This window comes from Sesamum indicum, linkage group LG11 (assembly GCF_026168435.1).
Source record: "Sesamum indicum cultivar Baizhima isolate 11 linkage group LG11, ASM2616843v1, whole genome shotgun sequence".
Classification (NCBI taxonomy): Eukaryota; Viridiplantae; Streptophyta; class Magnoliopsida; order Lamiales; family Pedaliaceae; genus Sesamum; species Sesamum indicum.
The window spans coordinates 9,454,860-9,479,225 of record NC_142667.1 but is presented as its reverse complement, the minus strand read 5'-3'; the positions used below and the strand labels follow the sequence as shown (position 1 = coordinate 9,479,225).

The 24,366-nt window shown below is 33.4% G+C and overlaps 3 protein-coding genes across 3 annotated transcripts; 1 reads left to right on the top strand and 2 right to left on the bottom strand.

Annotated features, from left to right (window-relative positions):
* Positions 1–3,389: 3,389 nt before the first annotated feature.
* LOC105173506 (DUF538 family protein (Protein of unknown function, DUF538)) lies at positions 3,390–6,400 on the bottom strand. The gene is made up of 2 exons (XM_011095266.3): positions 5,839–6,400; positions 3,390–3,660 (listed from the first exon to the last, which is right to left on the bottom strand). The coding sequence occupies exon 1, from the start codon at positions 6,279–6,281 to the stop codon at positions 5,841–5,843; it is 441 nt and encodes a 146-aa protein (XP_011093568.1). The 5' UTR covers positions 6,282–6,400; the 3' UTR covers positions 3,390–3,660; positions 5,839–5,840.
* A 5,106-nt stretch (positions 6,401–11,506) lies between these two features.
* On the bottom strand, positions 11,507–14,132 carry LOC105173505 (FkbM family methyltransferase). Its single transcript, XM_011095265.3, has 2 exons — positions 13,373–14,132; positions 11,507–12,343 (listed from the first exon to the last, which is right to left on the bottom strand). The coding sequence occupies exons 1-2, from the start codon at positions 13,979–13,981 to the stop codon at positions 11,981–11,983; spliced, it is 972 nt and encodes a 323-aa protein (XP_011093567.1). The 5' UTR covers positions 13,982–14,132; the 3' UTR covers positions 11,507–11,980.
* Positions 14,133–15,847: 1,715 nt separating this feature from the next.
* On the top strand, positions 15,848–22,436 carry LOC105173504 (putative polygalacturonase At1g80170). Its single transcript, XM_011095263.2, has 10 exons — positions 15,848–15,892; positions 15,994–16,131; positions 16,770–16,907; positions 17,120–17,290; positions 18,179–18,205; positions 18,749–18,956; positions 19,256–19,337; positions 19,427–19,535; positions 21,935–22,051; positions 22,127–22,436. Exons 1-10 carry the CDS (start codon positions 15,890–15,892, stop codon positions 22,352–22,354), a joined length of 1,221 nt encoding a protein of 406 aa, XP_011093565.1. The 5' UTR covers positions 15,848–15,889; the 3' UTR covers positions 22,355–22,436.
* Positions 22,437–24,366: the final 1,930 nt, after the last annotated feature.

Below are 24,366 nucleotides of genomic sequence, written 5' to 3'. Positions count from 1 at the left end.
TGTTACAGTTATTCCGTAAAACCCAAGAAATGATGGGGAAACGCACGAATCCACCCCGACAGAGGCGGCGATGGAGGAAGCGCATCCCATCCTCGATAGTTAGATCATCTCGAGAGAAAATCCCCCACAACAAATTAGAAAGCGCCCAAACTAGTCTAGCAAAAGAACAGTGGCGAAGCATGTGGCCTGATCCGTCCTTCGGACAGCCGCAACAATAATAGCCCCAATCTAGCAAAAAATTTCTACTTTTAAAAAAGTGATTTTATAGAAAAAGTTGAAAATTGTAGCAGAATAAAAGGGTATTGTTTGTAAAAAAAAGTGAAAAGCAGATAAAAGCTAAATTGGATAGTGTGGAGAAAAATCACTTCCAAGATAAACTTAATTGATGAAAGACTGTTTTGTCCTAATGCGTTAAAAATATACTATTTTTTTGCTTATTATATCACTTTTTGTTTGTCATAATAATTATTTTTTCACAAAAAATCATAAATTTTATTTTGATTAGTATTTCATATTTATAATTTTAAAATATTAAAAAATATATTTAATTTAATAATGCTCCGACCGAGTAATATAATTATTAATTCATGTATAAACAATAATTAAACTTGCATGATCGTAAAAAATAATTATTTTATTAATTAATCAAATAATAAGATGTGAACGAAATAATATGATTAGATGATATATCACATAAAATATAAAAAATTAAAATATTAAATATGTAAAAGTGTAAATTTAATTATTATTAAGATTTAAATTATTTAAAAATTCTGATATCGACTTTAAATATATAACTTTAAAAATAAATAAAAAACAGTAAAATTGAAATAAGATTATTATAATAAGAGTAAAGTAGTAAAAGATAAAGTTGGACTTAATAAAAAAAATCAATGCAGTTAAAAGCAACCCCAAAAATGTTTCTAACTTTTGGCCTAAAAGCAATTTTTTGCCGTTTTAGAAGCAAAAGTTGGTATCCTAAACACTTCAAAAGTGCTTTTTTAGAAGCTAAAAAGCGCTTTTTTTAAAGCGCTCGCAAGCACTCCCTTACTCTTGTTTGACTTAGTACTAATCTATTGCAGGTCAAACAGATTTTTATTTATCAAACTACCCTTATGTTTTCTCACATTATAATACATGTAATACATGTAATACATGTAAGTAGGTATATAACTTTGCTCTTGAAGGGTATTTTCATCATAAAATTTGTTTGATAAACAATAAGTAATAAATAAGTCTATTGGTGAAAATTATGAATTCTGATTCAACTTAGTTGCTAATATCATCCAATTTAATAAATTTTTTACTAATGGAGTGATCTATGGGTTGAATAAAAATAAATGTTAGGGGTACTAAATATAATTTTTCAAACTAAAAGGTCTACGTACATCACACCCAATTTTTGGAGGTTTCCAAGCAAATAGAGCTTTATCTTCCCACTGAGATCTATTTGAAATTTCTTGATTATCCCACGGCGAGGAGGCTCTAGAATTCATCCTTTTAATGAATTTAGCCATATTATTAGACATTCATATCTTGCACTTTCAGATCAGACAACGATTTATTACAGTAAGAGAAATCAAGTAAACCGATCTATTAAGTATCAAAATCCAATTCACATAATATGACTCTCTTTATATAGATTATATCCAAGTGTTGGGGGAAATAACATCTTTTGTCTTCGTAACTTAGGGCCTTTTCGCTTTTGATATCATTAGTTACGGGATTATTACTTTTGGTCCCATAACTTTAAAAAAATAGTAGTTTTTGGTCCCATGACATCTTTCCATTAGATGTTTAATGAAAAAAGGCCATGTGATCATTAAATGCATCCGACCAAAAGTACTATTTTTTAAAATTATAGGATCAAGAGAATCTTGTAACATATTAGACCAAAAGTGTAAAGACTTAGCACGTGGTATTTTTCGTTAAAATATATAATGAAAATATGTCATAAACAAAAAAAATACTACTTTTTAAAAGTTAGAGAACCAAAAATGAGAATGTCATAACTAATAGGACCAATACCATCGAACAAAGTAAATGAGGCCTGCAATATAGCGATAAGTGTTTCAAGCCTGCAATATAACGATAAGTGTCAAAATGTTACAAAAGCATATTTTGATCAATAAAATATGAAGATCATTGAGTAAAGAACAGAATTAAAAAATTAAAAATTAAAAAATCTACCATAACCGGAACAGCATGAGTATTATTGTTAACGGGGCATTCTTAGAGGAGGATTTGCATAATTTTGAAATTTGAAGGGATAAAACAGAATTACATTATTGTGGACAGGATAAAAAAGTAATTACATATTTTAAGGGAGATTTACTTCACCTCTCCTAGATTATTCATACACCATACATAAATATAAATTAAGTCCGTATTTTAACAAAATGAAGATACATATATATATTTTTTTCAATCATACAAGTTTACACAATAAGTTTACTTATTGTGCATCCATATGAACCAGTATATACCCTGTAATATATATATATATATATATATATATGAACCATTACATGTCACTTTTCAATTGAAACATTAGTCAGTTAAACACTTAGTTTTCTTTACTATATCAATAATTTAATAATATAGATAACACATGTTTATAAAAATTGAACTCTGGAATGCACTGATTGAAATAAAATTTATTGATTTTTCTAAAAAAATTAATTATATTGACAAAAAACAATACAAATTAAGCACAAATAGTATCTTTCATAACATAAGAACAAAATGATCATTTATCAATGAAGTTTGTTTTAGAAGTATTCATTCCCCAAACACAATTCACTTTGATTCTTCGACAGCTTTCGACATTCTCTAAAAAAAAATGACTTCTCTAACTATTGGAATTTGCAATGACATCCATGTCTGTAAACTATTTATGACTTGTTCCCAAACACCCAGATGGTATTTTCCAACCTAATAGTGCCCAAGATCCCCATGCAAACAAAAGGATCTTGAATTGCTAAATTCATCAACACAGAAGCCGATGTCAGATAGAAAAATTTAAAATCAAACATGATAAAAAAGGACTAATAAAATCACCACCATTAATTAGAACTTTGGATTAAAGAAACAGAAGAGGATGTTCAGATAGCCAGCTCCAGCCTAGTAGCAAAATCTTTCTGATGCAGCCTACACATACAAAGACCACAATTGAAGATGCACCCTTCACAACTGATGTTTCGAATTACCAGGGCAATCTTGCATCGCCCTTTTACACAAATATTGAAAGGACAAAGTCAAGACAAATCCCATCTGCATCACTCTTTACACAATCATTGAAGGGATACGAGCAACATGTTGACTCGATTGATGAGGTGAGCAAAACAACGTTATACCAGACAGGACGATGAGAAGTTTAAGTACATCAATTCACCAACCAATAGTTCACTAGCTTTGATATAACATAGCATAAAGAGTCCAAGTATGTTACACATTGCAACTTCGTCAAAGTTACACTATGTCACCCAATATATACATAGCTTATTAAATGGAAGACATAATAATCCAATTCCGCAGCAAGGCATCAAACTAATTGCTGCGTATTCGACATAATGTAATTTAGAACATCAGCAGAAGAGAATGCTTTGGTGTTGCACAAATCTGAACTATCTGATGATTTAAGCTAAAGACCTTTTGGATCTGAAAAGCATGAAAAACGCAAGTCAACAAATTAATAAATATGCTCCATGACAGCAGTGAAAGCATAACTATGTTTTAAGCTGAGCAGTAGAACTCCGAAGAAAGAGAAAATGATTATTACGCCTTCAGTAGATATTGTGTCTTTGAATACAATAGAGCATTTGAAGATCATACTGAAATTATGTAAGTCTTGTATTCCCCAAGCAATTCCAAATGGACAATATACTTCGCATAAACATAAAGTTTTCCCATGACTTGTTGCGATTTGTGGTAGAAGATGCCATCTGGAAAAACCGAGATAGCAGATCAAGAGAGTTGATAATGGGGTGCGGCTGGGGAAGATGAAAAGGGAGGAAACAATGGGGTCAGTGGGGTTAAGAAAGGAAGCGGTGGGTTGTGGGAGAAAAAAGGGCTCCAGATTTTTCACAACAGCAGAAAACCAAAAGAAAAAAATGTCAAATAATCCAGCCATTGTATACTTTTGTGTGGCAAAGTCCTTTAAAATAGGTGGATGATAAATATAATCCGCCATATCAATTGCCACTTCTCTGTGGATCTTATCCTTTTTCATCCTTTAGTCAAATAATCCGTTAGTACATTTCCCGTAACTTAAGAAATCAGCCAGATATGGCCATTATATGACATTCAAAACAATCTTGAAGAAAGAATTGAAACTCAAATCAAAGTAATTATCTTGTCCAAATGGATTCTCACTCTTGCAATTAAGTAAGTCATTACAAAGCCTCAGCCAAAAACAGCGGAGCATGAAGGGGAAAAATTGAATAAGAGTATATTGGAACTACATAAACTTAGAAGGAACTTATTTCAGGCCATTAGATTTCAATTTGATGTAGGATAACTTTGAAAACAGTGTCTAGCTGCTCGTGAGGAGCTGCAAATATCACCCCAGAACGGTAATTAGCATTCGAAGGGTATACTAGTCATATATGAAAATAAGCAAAACCATGGCCTTGATAGGTATGATGTTTATGAGTGCACGAATTGACGTGTTGACAGCCAATGAGGCCTAACTCAGTTGGTGAAATTGAGTCACCATGACCTTAGAGGTCATGGGTTCGAATCCCACCATATGTGTGGAGTGTTGTTTACATAGCAGGTGTTGTCTAGATCTAATTTATCTTATATTGTTGATAAAGTATGATTATTGTAATTGTCTTTGTTAAATATTGATATTTGACAGGAATAATTGTAATTGATTTATTTCAATTAATAATACTTAATCGCTTTCATTTCAAAAGGAATTGAAGTGTTGACAATTGTACTCGTCCAACCCAAAACTCAAAGGGATCACCCAAGGGCTCAGAATTGCATCTTACAAATTCAATCAAGCTTAAATATGCTGTAAGAACTCAGTAAACTGATCTATTTTAACGTTTACTGAATAGTTACGATTGCACCTTGATATATTGACTCCACAAAAACTAATAGCTCAGCTATATTAACTTCCAATTCTGGAAAGATAAGTAATCCTACTAAGCTCAATGTTATGACCCCTATGTAAATTAAAACAATAAAATACTTCAATAGAGGTATACTGTTGATAAATCATAGAAAATTCTACAATTGATAAAATTCCAATTAACTAATAAGATGAATGTAGAATCTAAAGATAAAAATGAGCCATGATTACTTTTGTCAAACTTGCTAATTCCCAATTACATTTCCTTATAGATTTTCATCTCTGAAAAGTGCAAGAAACAAAGATGTCTATAAAGGTAAATAGGGGGCGTCATTCCATCATGTAATGTGTTTCAAATAGTTCAACCTCGTGTAAATTGCATTTTGCACTCGGACCAGAGATGAGGCCACCAGTAACACGTAATCTACTCTGCCACAGATTATTGTTTAGGAATTAATGGTGACTCGATAGTTAAGACTCTTACATTCAGCGCAACATGCAAAGTTTAACAGCAAGCATTTCCCAATCACTAACTTAATTTCATTTTTAGCAAGGTAACCCCATTAGACCCTTATCATCTGGATAAGAAACTCAATAACTCCAGAAAATTGAACGGGAGTTGAGCATAATTGCATTCAAGCGTTTATAAGAGCATTTATGAGCATATGAATAAATAAATCTCCAAGCTCAATATAACTTGAAATTCAGCAATTATAAGAAAAGTCGTAGATAGTTAAAAGAAGATGAAATTCATCGACCTCTATGAAGAAGACCGGGTGCCTTCACACAAGGGAGACTTGTCGAAATTCTTGGAAGGATACTTGGCAGTGACAACCCCAACCTCAAACACCAAATTCTCTCCGTTGGATCTGATACCAGTGATGCCCCACCACTTGAAGAATGCCCTGACGCTGATACCATCGAGTTCCGCAATGCGGTTTTCGACGATCTTACCGGTGATTTTGTTGGAGTAGGTGGCCAAGTAGTTGTCGGGAGGAAGAGTCACGCGGCAGGAACCCCCCAGCCGGACCGAGAAAACGCCAGTAGTAGTGTTGAGAGTATATGAGTCAACATTGGCGGGGAGAAGTCCAATTGGGAACCCGTAGTTGATCAGTTCATCGTGGGCGCTGCGGCCATCGGCGGAGACGAAGAGAGCGACGAAACAGAGACAGAGGAAAAGGAAAATTTGACGTGTAGCCATGGAAGAGAGATGGATCGAGTAGTTTGTGAATTGCGAGGGTGAGTGGAATATACTGGAATGAGAAATGTGGAGAAGAGGATAGAGAAAATATCAAGCCTCACCGCTTCGTATATTCATTGTTCTATCGACGTTAAAACTTTTAATTATGTAAATAAAATTAAGAATTTTAATAATTTAAAATTATAGAACTATATGTATTTTGACTTGTGTCTTTTAACAGTACTTAGTCAAAAGGTCAATTTAAGCCAATGCTTTTATACCAACCATTAGCCATTGGGTCATTGGTTTCGGGTTTGTATAATTACATATAAATTTTTTATAATTTAAAATGTCCATTGGCTCTTAAATTTGGGTTGGGAGATCTTCGTATTTGGAGAGTAGCATAGGGGTGGAAAGAAGTCATGTCCTCTCAAACTCGCCTTCGTCTCGCTCTCCTGGTAACCTAGTCGCCGATGGTATAGTTGTGGAGGAGGAAGAAGCCTCTAGGAAGAAGGGGGACTAGGTTAACTCTACTTTTAACTAGGTGAATGTCGTATTTTATTGGTGACAGACGTAAGTCGTCTATGCAATTTTAGTAGGTAGTTGGAAGGAATTTTCTACGTCAATTAATAGAGTACATGGATCTCGAGAATGAAAACAATTGCCTGCTCAAAGATAGAAATGAGATTACCTCTTTCGATTTGAATTTCAATCGGCTACTCGTTCACTCAAGATCTGAACGTAGGAATCCTCCAAAATTTATCCACACTTCACCGGTACAAAGAGAGTTATAGATAAGTGAAAATGTGTCTAGATATATTCCACTTATCCACAAAGTAACCCCTCCATCTATATGGCAATGATCCAATCATGCCATATAGAGAGGGTTCTACTTATGGCCAAATTTGCACTTTTCAAAAGTGTAATTTTTTGTTAACTCTCCTTCCATCAATTGGCTAGTGGGCCTCAATTAATGGACCGATTATATAAAATAAATTCAAGGCTCGTTGAATTAATAAAATCCAACTAAATTGAGCCTAGTGTTATTTAATCCAATTAAATGTACAAGCCTCAAATGTCTCTTAATTAATAAATTCAATTTTTTAATTAATTAAGACAAAATCAATTAAATTAATTTAATCTTGGGCTATCTATCTAATGGATCACCCCACGTGTAAGTAATCCAATTACTTATACTTTACAGAATTAATTTCTTGTTCTTCCTTGGTAATTTGTACGTGACTCTTTAGGTTTACCTTCAGCTAGACTTGGGCTAGTGTCCAATACAAATGATTAATTAAATCCAATTTAATAAATCATCCTTGATCAACCATTGATTAAGTAAGCCCGTTTCCATGGGTGGTCGTCTAGCAATGGTCCATGGCATTAAAGACTATGTAAATATATGTGTGAATATTTAGGCTCCATATTCCAGATGGGTATGGTCCTTCAGTCTACTGTCTCCCTACCTTAATCTAAGGCCTGGAATTTGGTCTCGGTTTCCATCTTAGATTAGGCATCTACGCTTTAATACTTGAGACTGGTTTATGCTAAGTTACTCGACATAGGAACCTCATTTTCCTATTTGATCAACTATTGTGGCCACAGGTTCATAAGGCGTGAACGTCTCTCCGAGTGCATAGGAGATACCTCTATCATACACTGGCAGGGGACGGATCCTCTTCTTGAAACTCACCGTCCTCGCTATATACTCCGACTGTATTAGACAAGGCATATAATGATCATGTTTGTGATACAACCACCTCTTGTCAGATTCAAGATACAGTCATCGTAGGGACGTGACTGTCGTAGTCCCTCAAGTCTAAGGACTGCTCTCATACTATCGGAGCAGGAGATTCAAGTCATACTGACCAAGCTTCCAAGACTTCTATATGATGATCCCCATGAGTCAGTTCAGTCGATTCGACACCTAGTCAATCAACCTACTAAAATTGCATAGACGTCCCACGTATGTCGGCAATAAAATGTGGCACTCATCAAATAAATGCAACTTTTAGTGCAAGTCTCCTTAGCACACTCAATACTCAATCTCGAGTTCTCGACTTGGAACGTTTTAAACCCAACCCCTTAGCAGTTGATTACATAACCACCATCCAATGTGCGGTCCAACTGCATGGTTGTCTAAATAGTCTATGGGTTTTGTTGTGATGTTTAAGCAAATATGAACATATAGAATGAGCACAACAATGATAAGACCAATAGTGAACACTTATTTTATTTACTGAATAATATTACATAATATTGAGCATTGTCAAAACAATTACATCTAGGCCAAACTAATTGGCTTTTTGGTCATCTACCCTAACATTATTTTAGACCACTAGGAGCCTTAGGTAAGGCACATGATATCTCAGGAAAATTTTTGGTGGATCCTGTCATTGATGCTAAAATCAAAGAAACAATTTTTAACATCGATGGAGATAGAGCTCTTGGGCCAAATGGATACACCTCTGCCTTCTTTAAAGCAGCATGGCCTATTATTGGTGCTGAGGTAATCTTTACTAATAAGGAATTATTTTCTAAGAGAAAACTTCTCAAACAACTTAATGCTACTATTTTGGCCATCATCCCCAAAGTGCAACTCCTTATCTCTGTGACTGATTTTTGACCTATTGCATACTGCAATGTGATCTACGAATCTATCACCACGATCATTCATATGGAATGGAATGGCGCAAAAAGCTATCAAAGGTTTCTTGGGCACATATTTGCCTTCCAAGGAAAAAAGGGATATGGGGTTGTAGAGAATGGAAGTTGTAAACCTAGTCTTAATTTTGAGGTATCTTTGGGATATTGTTTCTCAAAATGACGAATCCTTATGGGTGCAATGGACAATTCTCTGTAGCTTAAGGGTGATTCATGTTAAAAATGCACGTATTAGATAAATGATGTGAGGTGCTCAACCTACTTGAAGTGTGAAGTGATAAAACAAGTGCTAGAAGGTAAAAACCGTGAAATAAGGAAGAGGGAGTGTTATTGCTTGATACAGGATCAAAGCTCTAAGTATGATTTACAAGGCTCCTTTAGACTAATATGGTAGCAAAAAAGTGAACAGGTATGTCCCTCTAGTCGTATCCTTCTCGAGGAGATCCTTCTAGTCTTGTGAATATAACTGTGAGGATCTGATCATGTGTGGATGAATGTATGAAGGTCAATTCTCCTTCTGGTCTTGCATCTCTTTCTCCCGTTGGAGGAGACCCTTATTTATAGGCAACAAAAAGGTTGTTGGTAGAGGTCACAGATTTGGGGGGATTATGGCTTCATAGTTATTGGATAAGGTTGATCTTCCCTCAGATTTGGTGTTGGCTGACCCCCTCCGGATTTGAGGGGTAGCTGGGGGATACCTCCCATACTCGAGGGGATTTGTTGGAGTATGTTAAGGAGTCCTTCTCTCTAAGGGTATCACATGTCCTTACGGGTCTATTGGTCCTCCCTTTGCCAATTTGGTCTTTAGGGGACGGGACGCCTTTTAGGTATCGTGGGCCTCTCATAACTGGGGTCTCCTCCTGATTTTCGGGGGTACCATGGGCCTTCCGTTTCTTTCTTTTTTTTAGGCTAATTGAGCTTCTTTGGACCAACCTATTTTTATACACATTAGAGGGGAAAGTCTCTTTGGACGGTTTCCTCCACAACTAGATCTTGGTGCTGGAAAGGGCTGCTGAAACTTAGACCTTATTTGTAGCAACTGACAGAGTATAGATGAGGATGGTCAACAGATATTTCTTTGGGCTGATCCATAGCATTCTGCAAGACTACCCCCCTAATACAAGGTTGGAAGTGGTGCTATAATAGGGGTGCAGTTGGCAGAGATCATTGCTGAGTTGCACCCTGTTTATGGAGGATCGGACAGGATCAGATGGAAGGGGAGTTATAGCTACTTCAGTTCTAGTGAAGCATATGCGTTGTTTCAACCAGAAACTAGTATCCAACAGGCTTGTCGTCCCTGGAAGGGTAAATCTTATTAATGCGGCACCTAGAACAGTTTTTGCTTCCCTAGTTTATCACCTTTGTACGGAATCAAACAACAGAAGATTTACGTATTCTTTAGCAAACATCTGGACCTTGTTTTATCAAAATCTAATGGTAGGGGTGCTTTATAATTAATTGAATATTTTCAAATGAATGTAAGAGTAATTTCTGAGAGAAATTGTAATTTTATTTTTTTCAAATGGAATATAGATGTAATTAATTAACCCTATTTTTTAATTATTAGAGAGCAAAACAAAATTAAATTAGTAAAAGAATATATTCTTAAAATTCAATTCTCTTTCCATCTCATAATTTTTTATTTTAAGGTGGAAAAGTCCATCTTATAATTAAAGCTTTCTATCCAATTCCAAAATCAAAATAAAAAAAACCAATTAACGATGGATTTGAAGACAAATAATTAGATTTGCATTCGTATTTACATCCGTCGCGAATCTCAAAATTCTATATTTCAACTTGCATTTTCAAAAGCAAAATAGAGAGGATCTTTTTCTTTAATTTTATTCTTTTTAATTACCAATAAAAATGTCAATCCTTCCAAAAACTCCACCTCTCTATTTTCTAATTCTTTTTTAATAATTTTATTCCGAAACTATTTTCCAACACGGAATTCGTCTATGACATGTGACAACAGTAACGGATTGATGTCCGTCACTAATACCCTATTCTTTTGTATTTATTTATTGCAACTGAAGTCGGGTCAAGCAATCTAACCATGCAGACCTTAAAGTAAAGTTTCAGCTCTCGTAATCAAATTTTCACAAAGTAAAAACCAAAACTTTAACTGTCAACCCTCCAACAAGTAACTACAGAAAGCTAGAATTTGTCAATATAAAAGCAATTGATTTCCTTTACCAATGAAAGCTTAAAACGTACGATAGCAGACTGATAACACAGCAAGAAAGCCAAGCATCATCACAGCAACATTCCATTCACACTCTTTGCAAAATTACAAATACATTATTGCCGGGAGTCAATATAATTTAACACAAAGGGTGTCTTTGTAAGTTATTCCTCCTAGGAGTAATTTGTAATTATAACTACAACTTCTGGGGTGTACTTCAAATTTGACAAAGATTATGATGCATTTGTGTAATTAGACCTACTTCAAGGGCTGTCGATGTAACTTATCCTCGCATTTAACAGCAAACTGATCCACAGACCAAGAATTATGTGTTGACCTTGATGTTGATACAGGGACTTTTGCATAGTCCTGCCATAGTTATCTTCATGCAATAAAGCCACAATGAAATATGTTCCAAGATAATAAATAAAGATTGACATCATGAAAGTTTTAGTACCTCCACAAATGGTGGATGAGTAAGATGATTCTGAAGATAAAGTCAAGGCACTATAAAGAATTATGACCCCTACAATGCTAAGCAGAGACAGATCAGGAAAATCAAACTCAAGAACAAAGAGAAAAGAAAAGAAAACTTTAGGGGCTTAGGCTGGGACCTTTATGATCAGAATCAGATTACAAGCAAGAAAAGAAGAGTGCCTTTTGCAAGTTTCTTAGACCTAGAGTCCATTACGAATATATTCCAGATCTTCAATAGCACTTCAGGAGCCATTAGGACAAGGGCATCGCAAGGTCCTCAGTCTGGCTTGATTGATTGGTTATCACCAACTCATAGATTACAAACAATGGGATTCCGCTTGTTGATTTTCAGTCAGTTTTTGTGGCAAATGTTTTTAGAAAAATCATGTTGTCAATCTGTTTTCGTGCAGTGTGCATCTGTTCCAACCTGTGTGCATTGGTGGTAACCCTTACTGCGAAGAAACTCTCTTATCTCTCTGGCACTGCTGTTGCTCGCCTGTAGCAGACGCTCATCTTCTTCATATATTAGGTATGGTGCTTCATTCTTCTTCCTTGACAACAATTTTGATGCACCCTTTAGAACATGATGCTCCCAACCCTGAACATCTATTTTGAGCAGAAGCACAGGCTCAGACTCTTGGATTACATCATCCAGAGGAATAGACTTGACTTGAAGTGCAATCTCTTCATTGGACTTAAAAGCCATCTTGGCACCAGTGGCTGAGACTGCACTATTGTCAAGCCGACCAACCAACTGATAGTTTACATGTAAACAAAAACGTGACTATCAGAGTAGTAAAACATCCATGGACAGAAACAGATAAACAAGTATAAAAAAAAAGCTTAATTCATAGGTCTTTCGAACTTAAGCAGCCAATTGGACAATAGTTGAAGAAGGATTGCCATATCTACTTTTACTAGTAACTGATAGGGCATTGTATTAGTTAAAGGACAAGTGGGGTGGTGGGACAAATAGATAGAGGATCACAACACCTAAATTCACATATAGCCTATACATAGAGATTCTTAGTATATAGGTATGAATTTTAGCAGTAAAGCATAACCAATAACTAGAATGGCTTTTGCCATAGCATATAATTCCGACCAATCTAAGACGTTGATTAATAGACCTAAGCACATGGAGCTGGTCTGTCTGTTTAGAAGTGACTAAAAACCAAAATACAAGATATCATCTGCACTTTCAGCATTTCCTCACCAAATTGTTCAGATACTTTTGAAAGATATCAGAACTAGACTACCAAAGTTTGTGTCACAGGGTAAGAGCCGGTGTCTAGGCAAACTTATCACATATCACAAGCCTAATTCAAAGAGCATATAGAAGGGAGGAAAGGGAATCAACGTGATGGAGGATTAAACATACAGTAAAGATCTTATCATACAAGTTCACATATCATCTGACCTTTTCCACATTACTGTGAAATTGATTAGATAACATTGTTGTCTAAGAGCCCTTGAACCTCACAACCTAAAAAGCTAAAGCCTCAAAAGTTTGAGAAATCAAAACATTAAAGTTAACCTTCTATAGCTTGGTGGTGCAGAATTTTACTTCTCAGCATTTCGCACTAGTTCAAGGATCGGTATACAATAAATACAAGCAGAATGCTAATCGGGTATATCCCATCAATCCCACTGACACTAGTTCACTTCAAATTCAAACATAATTCATACCACAGCAAAGAAAAACGCAGAAATTCTGAAGATGTTAACACAAGGAAGAAAACTGCCAAGAAACAGATTTAGAAACCGAAGAAAGCATAAATACCTTATGGAAGGTGATGTTGCCGGAGTGATCAGAGGCTGCAGCCTCAAACAGCTCCACCAACTCCCCAACTCTATTGAAATAAATCCCATCACAGATCCGCTGCAAATTCTCAAAAACAGGCTCAAAGGCCAACACCTTGAACCCCATTACAGCAGCAGCAAAGCTAGCCATTCCCACATTCGCCCCAACATCCACGAAAATCCCATTTCTATTCTCCCTTCTCATCTTCTCCAACAATTCCTGCACCGTGGCAGATATATCAGGCCTTCTAAAGGGCTTCCCTTTAAGAGTCCTGACAATGTTTTTGTGGGGCTTGTCCGGTAAATTCCCAAAGTCTGAGAGCGAATAGAGGAAAGGGAACTTGAGACCCTCAACAGTGTTGGCGAACACGGGGTGGGCTTGCGGGGCATCATAGCAATCAAATGGCCTAATGGGTCTATGAAGAACTGATTCTTTGAGGATTTTGTTCTGGGGTAATTTGGGATCTTTGGGGGTTTGGTTGGAGAAATAGAGGAAGGTGAGGAGGATGAGGGAGGTGGAGACGAAGAGGAGGAGGTTTTTTGGGTTCAAGATTTTACTGGGTTGGTTTCTTTTCCAGGCATTTGCCATGGAAAATTGGAGGAGAGGTGAAGAGGGTAGAAACTGTGAAGTGGATCTTGCAGAAGAGTGATCTTTCAGTCCCTTTCTTCGTTTACAGGAAGAGCGAAGGAAACTGAGCTCACATAGGCGCTGGGTTGGGCATAGTTGCCTACAGAAACATAGTTCATTACAGCCAGTACTTCTTTTGGGGGAAAATAGCACTTCACTCCTTTAAATTTGCGTTTTTGCAGTAAGCCCTATATAAATTAAAAATATAGCATATTACCCCTCATTTCAGTTAACTATTTGCATAATATTCTCGATGCCTATTTCCGAGTTTCACAGAAGATTTATTTTGTCCTTTACCCGAAATAGCACTTTATTCCTAAAAGTAACTAATCAATTGCATTTTAATCCTTAAACATATCTAAAATAAAAGCAAAAAATAATTCTTATAAGTAGCCGTCTAACAATTAGTTCAATCCATTAGTTTTCACCTATTTTTTATGGTGAAATGATCAAAATGTCCTCGTGGACAAAGAACTATAAATATTGTTTATTTTTAAAAAAAATTTAAATATTTTATAAATTAAGTGAATAATTTTTTTATTTAACTATAATAATTTATTATTAAATAATATAGTCCATACAAAAAAAAATTCCATTTAGTCCATATAAAATAAAAATTTTAAAAAATAAATAAAATTATAATTTTTAATCTATAAGGGCTTATTGGTCAGTTCATCATAAAAATGACTGAAAATCTAACGGATTTGACTAATTATTAAACGACCACTAAAATAAAAAAAGTATTAATAATTTTTCAAACAATAAAAGAATATTCATAATTATATCGAATTTCAAAAGAGGTCTTTATAATTTACCCCAAAATTTTATAACTTGCTTCATAAAAGAAATTTTTGGCATAGTTTGCCTAATAGATTGTTGTGAAACAAGTTTTTATGATGGTGTTTCTTATACTATTACTTTTTTTACGGTAAATGTAAACTTCATTAAGTAAAGGGGTACATAAGCACAGTACAACAAGTATCAACTAGGTGGATTTCTCAACTATTACTTTTATTGATTTTATTTAAATTTTATTGTGGTACGTTGTCTTAGGTTAAGAGGATAAATATGTTAGAGCAGGCTCTCACATGTTGTAATTATTGAATTTAATCCCAACTGTAATTATTGAAAAAGAGGCCAATCGATACAAGAAATTATATTTATACTGGAAACATAGGTTTGACATGTTCAATCACAGGATCAAGCAGACACTTTATATCATATATCTTGCATTTAATCTGTAATGCAAACTCTGCTAACTTAAAACTTTTATTAAATCTAACACTTATATTTAATTAAATTAAATTTTGATAGAGCTAAGCATATTTTCTGGCCTCGCCATTGGTCGTCTGTGTGTATCTCTAAGTGTGTGGTTATATGTCTTTGTACGTGTGTGTTAGTTGTACATTAAAATATTCATATATACCCACTATATATATGTAAATTAAAATCTACAGATGTTTCTTCTTTTTTTGAAAAATTGCAAATATCCCTCTAAAATTGTAAATATTCTAACAAATACCCCCTTGTGTAGTCCATTGTAAGGGTATTTATAATTTAAGGGAGGTATTTATAATTATGGAAAACTTTAAGGGTGTCCATTATAATTGACCCCAAAGAATAATTGAAAAACTTATGGGTAGTGTAATAAGTAGATAAATAACTACAAGAGACGAGTAAGTGCCTAAATCTTAAGTACAGGGGTAAATTATTTTATTTTAATTAATTTTTATAAAGAATAATTTATTTATTTGCAATATTACAAGAATAAATTGCATTAAGCCCAATTAGTTTTGCATAATTTATACCTGCAGTGTGTTTTTTGGCAGGCTTGCTCCTTAGCACATACATATATACCTTCGAAATTTCATGGTGAGGGTGGAAGTTTTTAATTATCAGTCTTTCCAGTATTTACTACTTAAATCAAATTTATTTCATTAAAATTAATTTTCTACAGTTTTCATATTTTTTAGGATACGTTTGGCGTACTCTTATTCCTTTACGGTTTGGCTTCTTTACACTTAACTCACTCAAACCTATGCACAATTGAAGACCATTTCAACGTTATGGATTATGGAGCCACAAGTGATGGTTATACAGATGATTCAAGAGTATACACACCAACTATTTGTGCTTTTTCATCATTAAATACTTATTAAGGGTTAATTACAATTAAATCCTCTTTGAAAAGATGAATTTACAGTTTTTCCCAAAAAAATTTTAAATTTACACTTACAATCCTTTTGAAAATTCACTGTTTACATTTAACCCACTTTCATTAGGATCTGAACGAAAAATGCTGATGTCATAAAAAAAAGTTACATAGATTTCCAACTTTAACCTTCATTTATCATTCCCCTATAATAAGTTTGTACTTATAAAGAAAAAAGTATAAATAAGTTAACCTCATTTCATGTGTATATATATATTACACTTATTCCTTTTTAAGTATAAACTATACATAAAAATATCAAATGAAGGCAGAACTGGGAAATCATAGTCTCTTTTTGCGCACATCAGCATTTTTCGTATTAATTCTAACGAACGGGGTCAGGTGTAAATAGAGAATTTTTGGAAGGGGTGCAAGTGTAATTTCAATTTTTTTTTTAAAAAAGTTCGTATTTTTAAAAGGGATCTAAATGTAATTAACCCTTATATTAATTAAATAATTATGATTTGTGATATTGTGAGTTTGCGATGAGTTTTCAGCAAAACGTCTAATAAGTACGTGTTAACCTATTTTAACTAGGCATTTGTAGAGGCATGGAATGCTGCTTGTAGCGCCCCAACCCAATATCCCAAAGTGATTGTTCCACCAGAGAAGACGTTTTTGGTGAACCCTGTCATCTTCCATGGCCCATGTGATGCCTCAACAATTAACTTCGAGGTATTGAGAAATTGCTTCATTTTAAAAAATATAGAAATATATTGCTGTATTTTAAAAAATATAGGGAGTAAAATTGTTATTTTTTTTATGAGAGAATAATTTACTCATTTACAATATCAGAGAAAGTTGCTTGCATTTTTTTGTTTATTTATATGTGTAACTGTCCAATATTGGACTGTTTTGAGCCTGAAAATGTGGAATTTGATATGTAGATTTCAGGGAGACTTATGGCCCCGAAATCACCTAGCTTGTGGGATGGGAAGGATGCAAGTCAATGGCTAGGATTTAAGGATGTGAGTGGGTTGAATGTTGATGGATTTGGGTCCATTGATGGTCAGGGAAAGGCTTGGTGGGATCAATCATGTAGATACCATCCACAACTGGTAAGGGCTTCTTATATACATACATACGATACATACATTTTGTGTATATAATATGGGTATGCACGTATATATGTACAAACACATTTACACATACTAGTCGTCGCGACCCGCAGTTTCTCATAAATTTGTGAAAAAATTATGGTGTGAGATGAAGAGAAAAAATAAATTTATGAAAAGAAAAAAAGTAATCATGGTGTCATTAGGGGATGTGAAAGAAAAAAGTTCGTGAGAAGAAAGAACGTGAAGTGAGGCGGGAGAGAAAAAATCATTTATAATTATGGGTTTATTAAAAATTTAAAAGGATAAAAAACATAGAGAATTAAGGTAAGAAAGAAATGTGGAGCAGTGGGTGAGGAAAAAAAATTATAATTGTAATATTATTAAAAAATATTGAAATTACAGTGTCGATCAAATTTTTTTAAGGGAAGAAATGAATTATAGGGTAAATTTGAGTATTAAAAAATTGGTACGATAAAAGTATTTTTGTTTATATATCTAATTGTATAGATACATCTTGAGCGTTCATCTCTATATAAGATTTTTTATTTTGGAAAAATACAATTTACCTCTTGTAATATGAGAACTGTGCAAAAAAAATCTTTGTAAAAAAAAACAGCAAATTATCTCCTGTATTTTGAAAAATGAAGCAAATTATCCCCTATCTAACCATCGATAGAAGGGTAATTTACTTCACTTTCAAAACACAGGGTAATTTGCTAATTCTTTTTTTACAAATTTTTTTTTTATTCATTTCATATATTATGGAGAGATAAATAGCCTTTAATCTTTTTTATTTCATTTTGAATTATTTGTGAAGTAGTATGTATATTACTTGTGAACTTTGAGTATGCAACATCATTTTTATTTATTTATTTTGACAACTTTCAGATAAACTGCACCAAATTGGCTCCCACTGTAAGTACTCCTTTTTTTGTTTCGTTTTGCTATAATTTGAATTTTATGTTTGAAAATAGAGCCTAAGTATACTTTTCTATAACATAATATATATATATATATATTAAAAACTCTAAAATTCTTACTCAATTATGTTACAAATGAAAACTCTCATTAACTTTACTAATACAGAGTAAATTATCCATCCTCCATTAATATTGTAAATGAGTAAATTACCTCCTTATAAAATAATAATAATAATAATTTACCTCCCAATATTTTTTAAAATACAACAATTTACTTTTCTGTATTTTTTTTTAAAATAAAGCAATTTACATTCTTGTATATTACAGAATTTTTATAGAGGGTAGTTTGCTTATTTGCAAAATCACAGGAAGATACATTGCACTAAATTTGATATATAATATATATGAAAAAAAATGCAAGCAACTCCCTGTGATATTGCAAACGAGCAAATTACCCCATCTGAAATTTTTTTAGCAATTTACATTCGTATATGATATGTGTTTAATTTGTATGTATACATAATAATTGAGGAGACAGGCGTTGAAGTTCATCTCATGCAATGGGAGCAGCGTTAGCAATTTGAATTTCGTAAATAGCAGCCAAACACATATACTGGTCACAGGCTGCAACAGTTTTAATATAAACAATGTGTTGATCGACTCCCCCCAAAATAGCCCCAACACCGATGGAATTCACATACACTCATCTCAACAACTGGTCATCACCAATTCCAGGATACGCAGTGGTGAATACTACTATTTCTCTATCTTTCAATTACGTCGCTCGGAATTATGTTCGTTTTTATACTTTATATCCAACTCGTTGTCTTAATTTTGCGGAATCTGCAGTTTCTCATATTTAGCCGTTTTCTGGTTGATTTTTTTGTTGGAAAAAATATCACGTATACTGCATATGTGATATTTGTACCCATATATTAATATGTGATGTTTTTCCGACAGAAAAATTGATTGAAAACGAGTATAGTTGATATGATAAATTATAATTTACTAATCAAATGATTTGGTAATGAATGTATGATTTCAGGTGATGATTGTATTTCGATTGGTGATCACAATTCTAACATCCAAATAGCAAATGTTGAATGTGGACCTGGGCATGGTATCAGGTGCTTGCTTAATTAAAATCCAATGCATTATTAATGGCATATTCTATAACTTGATACTGCCTTTTTTCTTAATTGTGTGTAAATTATAGCATCGGAAGCTTAGGAAAATCGAGAAACTATGTAAACGTAGAGAAGATACACGTGACCAATGCCTTCTTCAATCGAACCACAAATGGAGCTCGGATCAAAACATGGCAGGTATATGCCATCCATCACACCCTTAATTACTTATTCTTGTTTTCCACCCTAAATCCCGATAAATTTGCAAATTATCTCCCCGTGTTATTCAAAATATTCACATTGAAATTCTTGTGAAAAATAATATGTTACCCCTATGTGCGTTTTTTAAAATGATATAATTGTTCTTTTTGTGTTTTTTTTTTTTAAATGAAGCAATCCACCTCCCTGTTTAGGTTAGGTAAATTGTTTTATTTTAGAAAATATAGGAAGGTAAATTGTGATTTTTTTTATAGGGGGCAATTTGCTCATTTGTTAAATTACATGAGGTGAATTGCATTAAACCCTATAAAAATACGTATAGTTTTGTCATTTGGGTTCATTTTCTAAGACTATGAATTGTTCGTCTCCGTTAATACCTTACTATTTGACTCTATTTTGCCAGAATTTCATTACAGAAAATATCTCAAATAGTAATAAAAATATCTAATGTTAAAATCAGCGTCGAGCTAATTAACAAGTAAAACTTTCGTTGTTAATCTATATTATTTAATATGTATTTTAAACAATTTATTGTTAAATTTGATAGCAATCACTACAAGAAAATAGGGTTTCAGAGACGGATTTTCTGTCTCTGAAACCTATATTTCTATCGCTGATAAGATTAGAGACGGAAAATTCCATTAGAAAACCTGTTGCTGAAGGTCACATGGCTGATTCCATTGCTGAATCTGTCACTTGACTTGAAACGGAACATAATCCGTTTTAAAATTTGTCTTAGTACCAACAACCTTAACCAAATACGTAGTAAGTATGTCTTACATCCGTATGAAAATCCATCGTTTACAGTATCAATGCTTCTATTCTTCTTTATTTCATCTCTGATCCCGTGGCTGATTCGTCTTTGAATCCATCTCTAATTTTGTTGCTGAAGTCAAAACTCATTTTCAATTAAATCCCTAACTTAAAATAAATTAAAGCTGGAACAAAATGAGATACCACGACTAATAATAAATGCATCAAGCAAAATCTATTTCCAGAAAACCATAAAAAAATAAAGAAACCAATATACTTAGAATGAAGTGTGGAAAGCACTATCATTGTCTACCAAGAATAAATACAAGTCTTCATATTTACAAGTACTATACCAAATACAAGTATTGAAATGCTTGACAAACCATAGTCCAAGAACTTGCACTCTTAACTTAAATTCTAGGATAATCACTATTAAGCTCAACTCATCAGAATCGGCTAGGACATCGAGAGTGTAATGACTTAGTCACAATAAGCTGAAAATTTTGCCTGTAAGCAGGCCAAGAAGATGTCATACAAGGTGTTTCATATAGATTCGTAAGAGTCCAAATATTGCAATCGGCGTGAGCGTCCAAGCAAGATAGGGATATGACCTACTCAATCTACTTTCACGGCTATGACCTCTAACACTGCAAGGAGAGACGAAGCGACGACCTTTGTCGTCTGAGCAAGCAATGGAGTGAGACTCAAAGCAATGACCTTCGTCGCCAAAGCAAGCAATGGCGTAATCATCTTCTTTGAGTTAAAATAAGATAAGTTAGGGCTTGAATGGAAATAAGAGAAATACGATCTTCTTTGAGAGAGAACAATTATTTTATTTATTTAATAAATATTTTATTAGCATCTCTAATATACATTTAAAAAAATTAATAAAAAAATATTAAACCCGTCTTTGAATCTGTCAGAATTTTCAATTCTGTGATGGAAATAAATAGGGATTAAATAATATATATTTTAAAATTGATCTCTGGTTTCATCTTAGAATTTGGAATTTTAAGACGGAATTTCTAATTTAATTAATTTTACATCAAAGACGGAAATGAAATATCTTTTCTTAAAATGCCAATACATTAAAATATTTTTAAATTTATTTTATAATTTCTAACACAATCGTTTTTCGTCTCTGAATCCATCTCTGGATGGTGAAAATTAGTGACGGATGTTTTTCCGTCTCTAATTTCTGTCTGCTCTCTTGTAGTGAATAAATTTTCGTTGCTAAATTTATTAGTAAGTAAATTTTTTGTATTAAATAACGTAGATTAACAATAAAAATTTTACTTATTAATTAGTTCGACGCAAATATTTTTTATCGCTATTGACCAATTTTCTTGTAGTATTTGGTGCAATTACTAATATATAACCTACTAAAAAGTTCAAGAAACTTGAGCAGACTAAAGAAATTTGGATGGCTCAGAATATATATGAATTGAGACATAGTTTATGTTCTGCTTCACTCTGCTTCTGACCTACAACATCATTCAAACATAGGCTTAAATTTAAAGACACTAGTTTTAGCATTCACAGTACAAAACCTCATTGCTTATAGCCTATCATCTTCTCATAGTTACCATGTACCATTAGACTAACTCATATTTACATGCAAAAAGGTCGGAAGAGGATACGTGCGAGACGTTGTATTTGAAAATCTGGTGTTCTACTCAGTCAAGAATCCTATAATCATCGATCAAAACTACTGTGACGTTAGAGATGCATGCAGAGAGCAGGTAACTATAAGGACTCGACGATATATAGTTTTATAAAGTTGGCAACATGCACTAATGTTTCCTGTTTTGGTGAAGGTAACTGGAGTTCAAATAAGCAATGTAAGTTACAAGGAAATATACGGCACATCTACCACAGACATCGCCATTAATCTCAACTGCAGCAGATCCGTACCGTGTCGTGGAATATGGATGGAATCCATACAACTAACATCAGCCAACGCTGGAAGAAAAGTTACTGCAAGTTGTGCAAGTGCTTATGGCCAAGAAATTGATGTCGTTCCTTATCCCTGTCTTTTAGACTAAAGTTGGATGTTATTAATATGTTCAGACAACACGATAAAGATGTAAAAGACTAAAGTAAAAATCATTTTACAGAAAGACCCTATATCATACTGCTATTTATTTTCATTTTAGTCAGTCAACTAATCAAATGCAAAGTACATGCAAGTAAACTAGATCAAAAAGTCGTAGTTTAATTTTGAGCTAGTTTTCTGGCATTTTTATCTACAAAATTCGTAAGTATGAATGTATAATTTAACAAATAGACATAATATTGCAAGCAATAATATGTCTATTATTAAATAATTTTATGTGATCATATATAGATGTCCCTCTTTAATAATTTTGAAACATACAACACCTAAAACCAAGAATCATGAAAATGATTAATTGTTATATATCTCTATGTGTGTGATCACATTCCATAACCATGTCTACTCTAGGAACTTCATAAGTGCAAACATATATATATGAATATTGTTGAATAAGTAAGTATGTGGGAATAGATGACCGGCAAGTCAATAAGTTGGCTCCCGTGATCTATTGTAGAAAATAATATTTTTAATATGATATGCATTTTGTTTATTCTTGTGCCATAATTATTTTATATGTGAAAGTATATTGTTGTAGGGATTTAATTTTAGGTATGATTTAGACACTACAAAGTACTTGTAATGGTTTTTTTGGAACAGTCAACAGGCTCGTTCAATACACACGACCCTTGTAACGGCTTTGTAACAGAATGGACTTGCTAACGTCATTGAGAAGATAATGAAAATGGATTTTTTTGTAATGGCCAAAAACTGCTACAAATTTTGTGTGTGCCAAAAGCCGTTATAATTTGTAGGCCGTTACTATTTTACTATGATTTTTGCAACAATTACCTATTTTTGTAATGAATATTTGGTCAAATAATCAGCCGTTACAATGGCAATGGCAAAAATCGTTGCAAAGTGTATAAAAGACGGTGTTACAAGAACCATCACATTACGAACGACTTTTTTTTATAAGAGTCATTCGAAAAACCATTACAAAATAGCCATTACATTTTCTAACAACTTATTTTCAATGGCTATCTCGGGCGTTTCAAACACCGTTACAAAAACCATAACCAAACGGCTTATATATATATATATATATAATATGCATTTCATTTTATTTCATTTGTTGTAAAAATTCTTATACTTACCACAAACACTCTCAACACTCTGATTTTCGTGCATATAAATTTAATTAGCTTGTATTTACTCGAATTTTGGACCGTCAACTAGTGTTGATCATCACTTAAGTTGGTTGACCAGGTAGCAAAGACTAATTTAATATTTCATTGTGTTTAATTAAATTAATTATGGTTTACTTATTTTAATTTTATGATTTTTTTAGTAATCTTATATCATGTTAATTATATGTATTCTCCTAAATAGTGTACGTAATACTATAATATTTTTAACTATGTAGATCGTCAAATTAGAAAATTAATTAAATATATATATTTATGTGTGAATACAGTGATATATCATCATGATAGGAAAATTTAGGAGATGGATGTATAACAAGAACCTCTTAGGGAGGGCAAGGCTGAAACTGAAATTTGAGAATGGGTAAGACTTTCATAAAATCGGCAAAAAGTCAGCACAAATATATGGATGGAAATAAAATTAAGTACCTTACAAAAATGCAAAAGCACAAATTCAAAACACTTGACGATGTCAATTATCGCTCGTGTATGTGAGAATTTTACCAGAATATTATAATTAAACTATAAAAACTTGCACAAAACATTACAGTTGGTTTTCATCTATAGGAAACATATTTAGTTGGTTGGTTGGCAAGATTGATGACCGGCTTGCTTACAAGAATTGTCATAACCATCTATTTCCTTGCATGAAACCCTAATCTGGAGTCCCTTACCCAACCCCTCTTTCCCTAACCTCAAGGCCGGCTCTGCTCTCATTTCATCACCATAATGATGCACCAGCGCCATAAGCGAAGTGAGGGCCTCCAACAAAGCGTCATCGGTACTGCTTAGAACTCTA

Excerpts from the sequence above, each read along its gene's own strand:
- LOC105173504 (XM_011095263.2), top strand. Across the intron at positions 17,291-18,178 it reads GTAGATACCATCCACAACTG|ATAAACTGCACCAAATTGGC; the intron begins GTAAGGGCTTCT and ends GACAACTTTCAG. Across the intron at positions 18,957-19,255 it reads CAATTCCAGGATACGCAGTG|GTGATGATTGTATTTCGATT; the intron begins GTGAATACTACT and ends GTATGATTTCAG.
- LOC105173506 (XM_011095266.3), bottom strand. The coding sequence starts at position 6,281 with ATGGCTACACGTCAAATTTTCCTTTTCCTCTGTCTCTGTTTCGTCGCT.
- LOC105173505 (XM_011095265.3), bottom strand. The coding sequence starts at position 13,981 with ATGGCAAATGCCTGGAAAAGAAACCAACCCAGTAAAATCTTGAACCCA. Across the intron at positions 12,344-13,372 it reads GCAACATCACCTTCCATAAG|TTGGTTGGTCGGCTTGACAA; the intron begins GTATTTATGCTT and ends GTAAACTATCAG.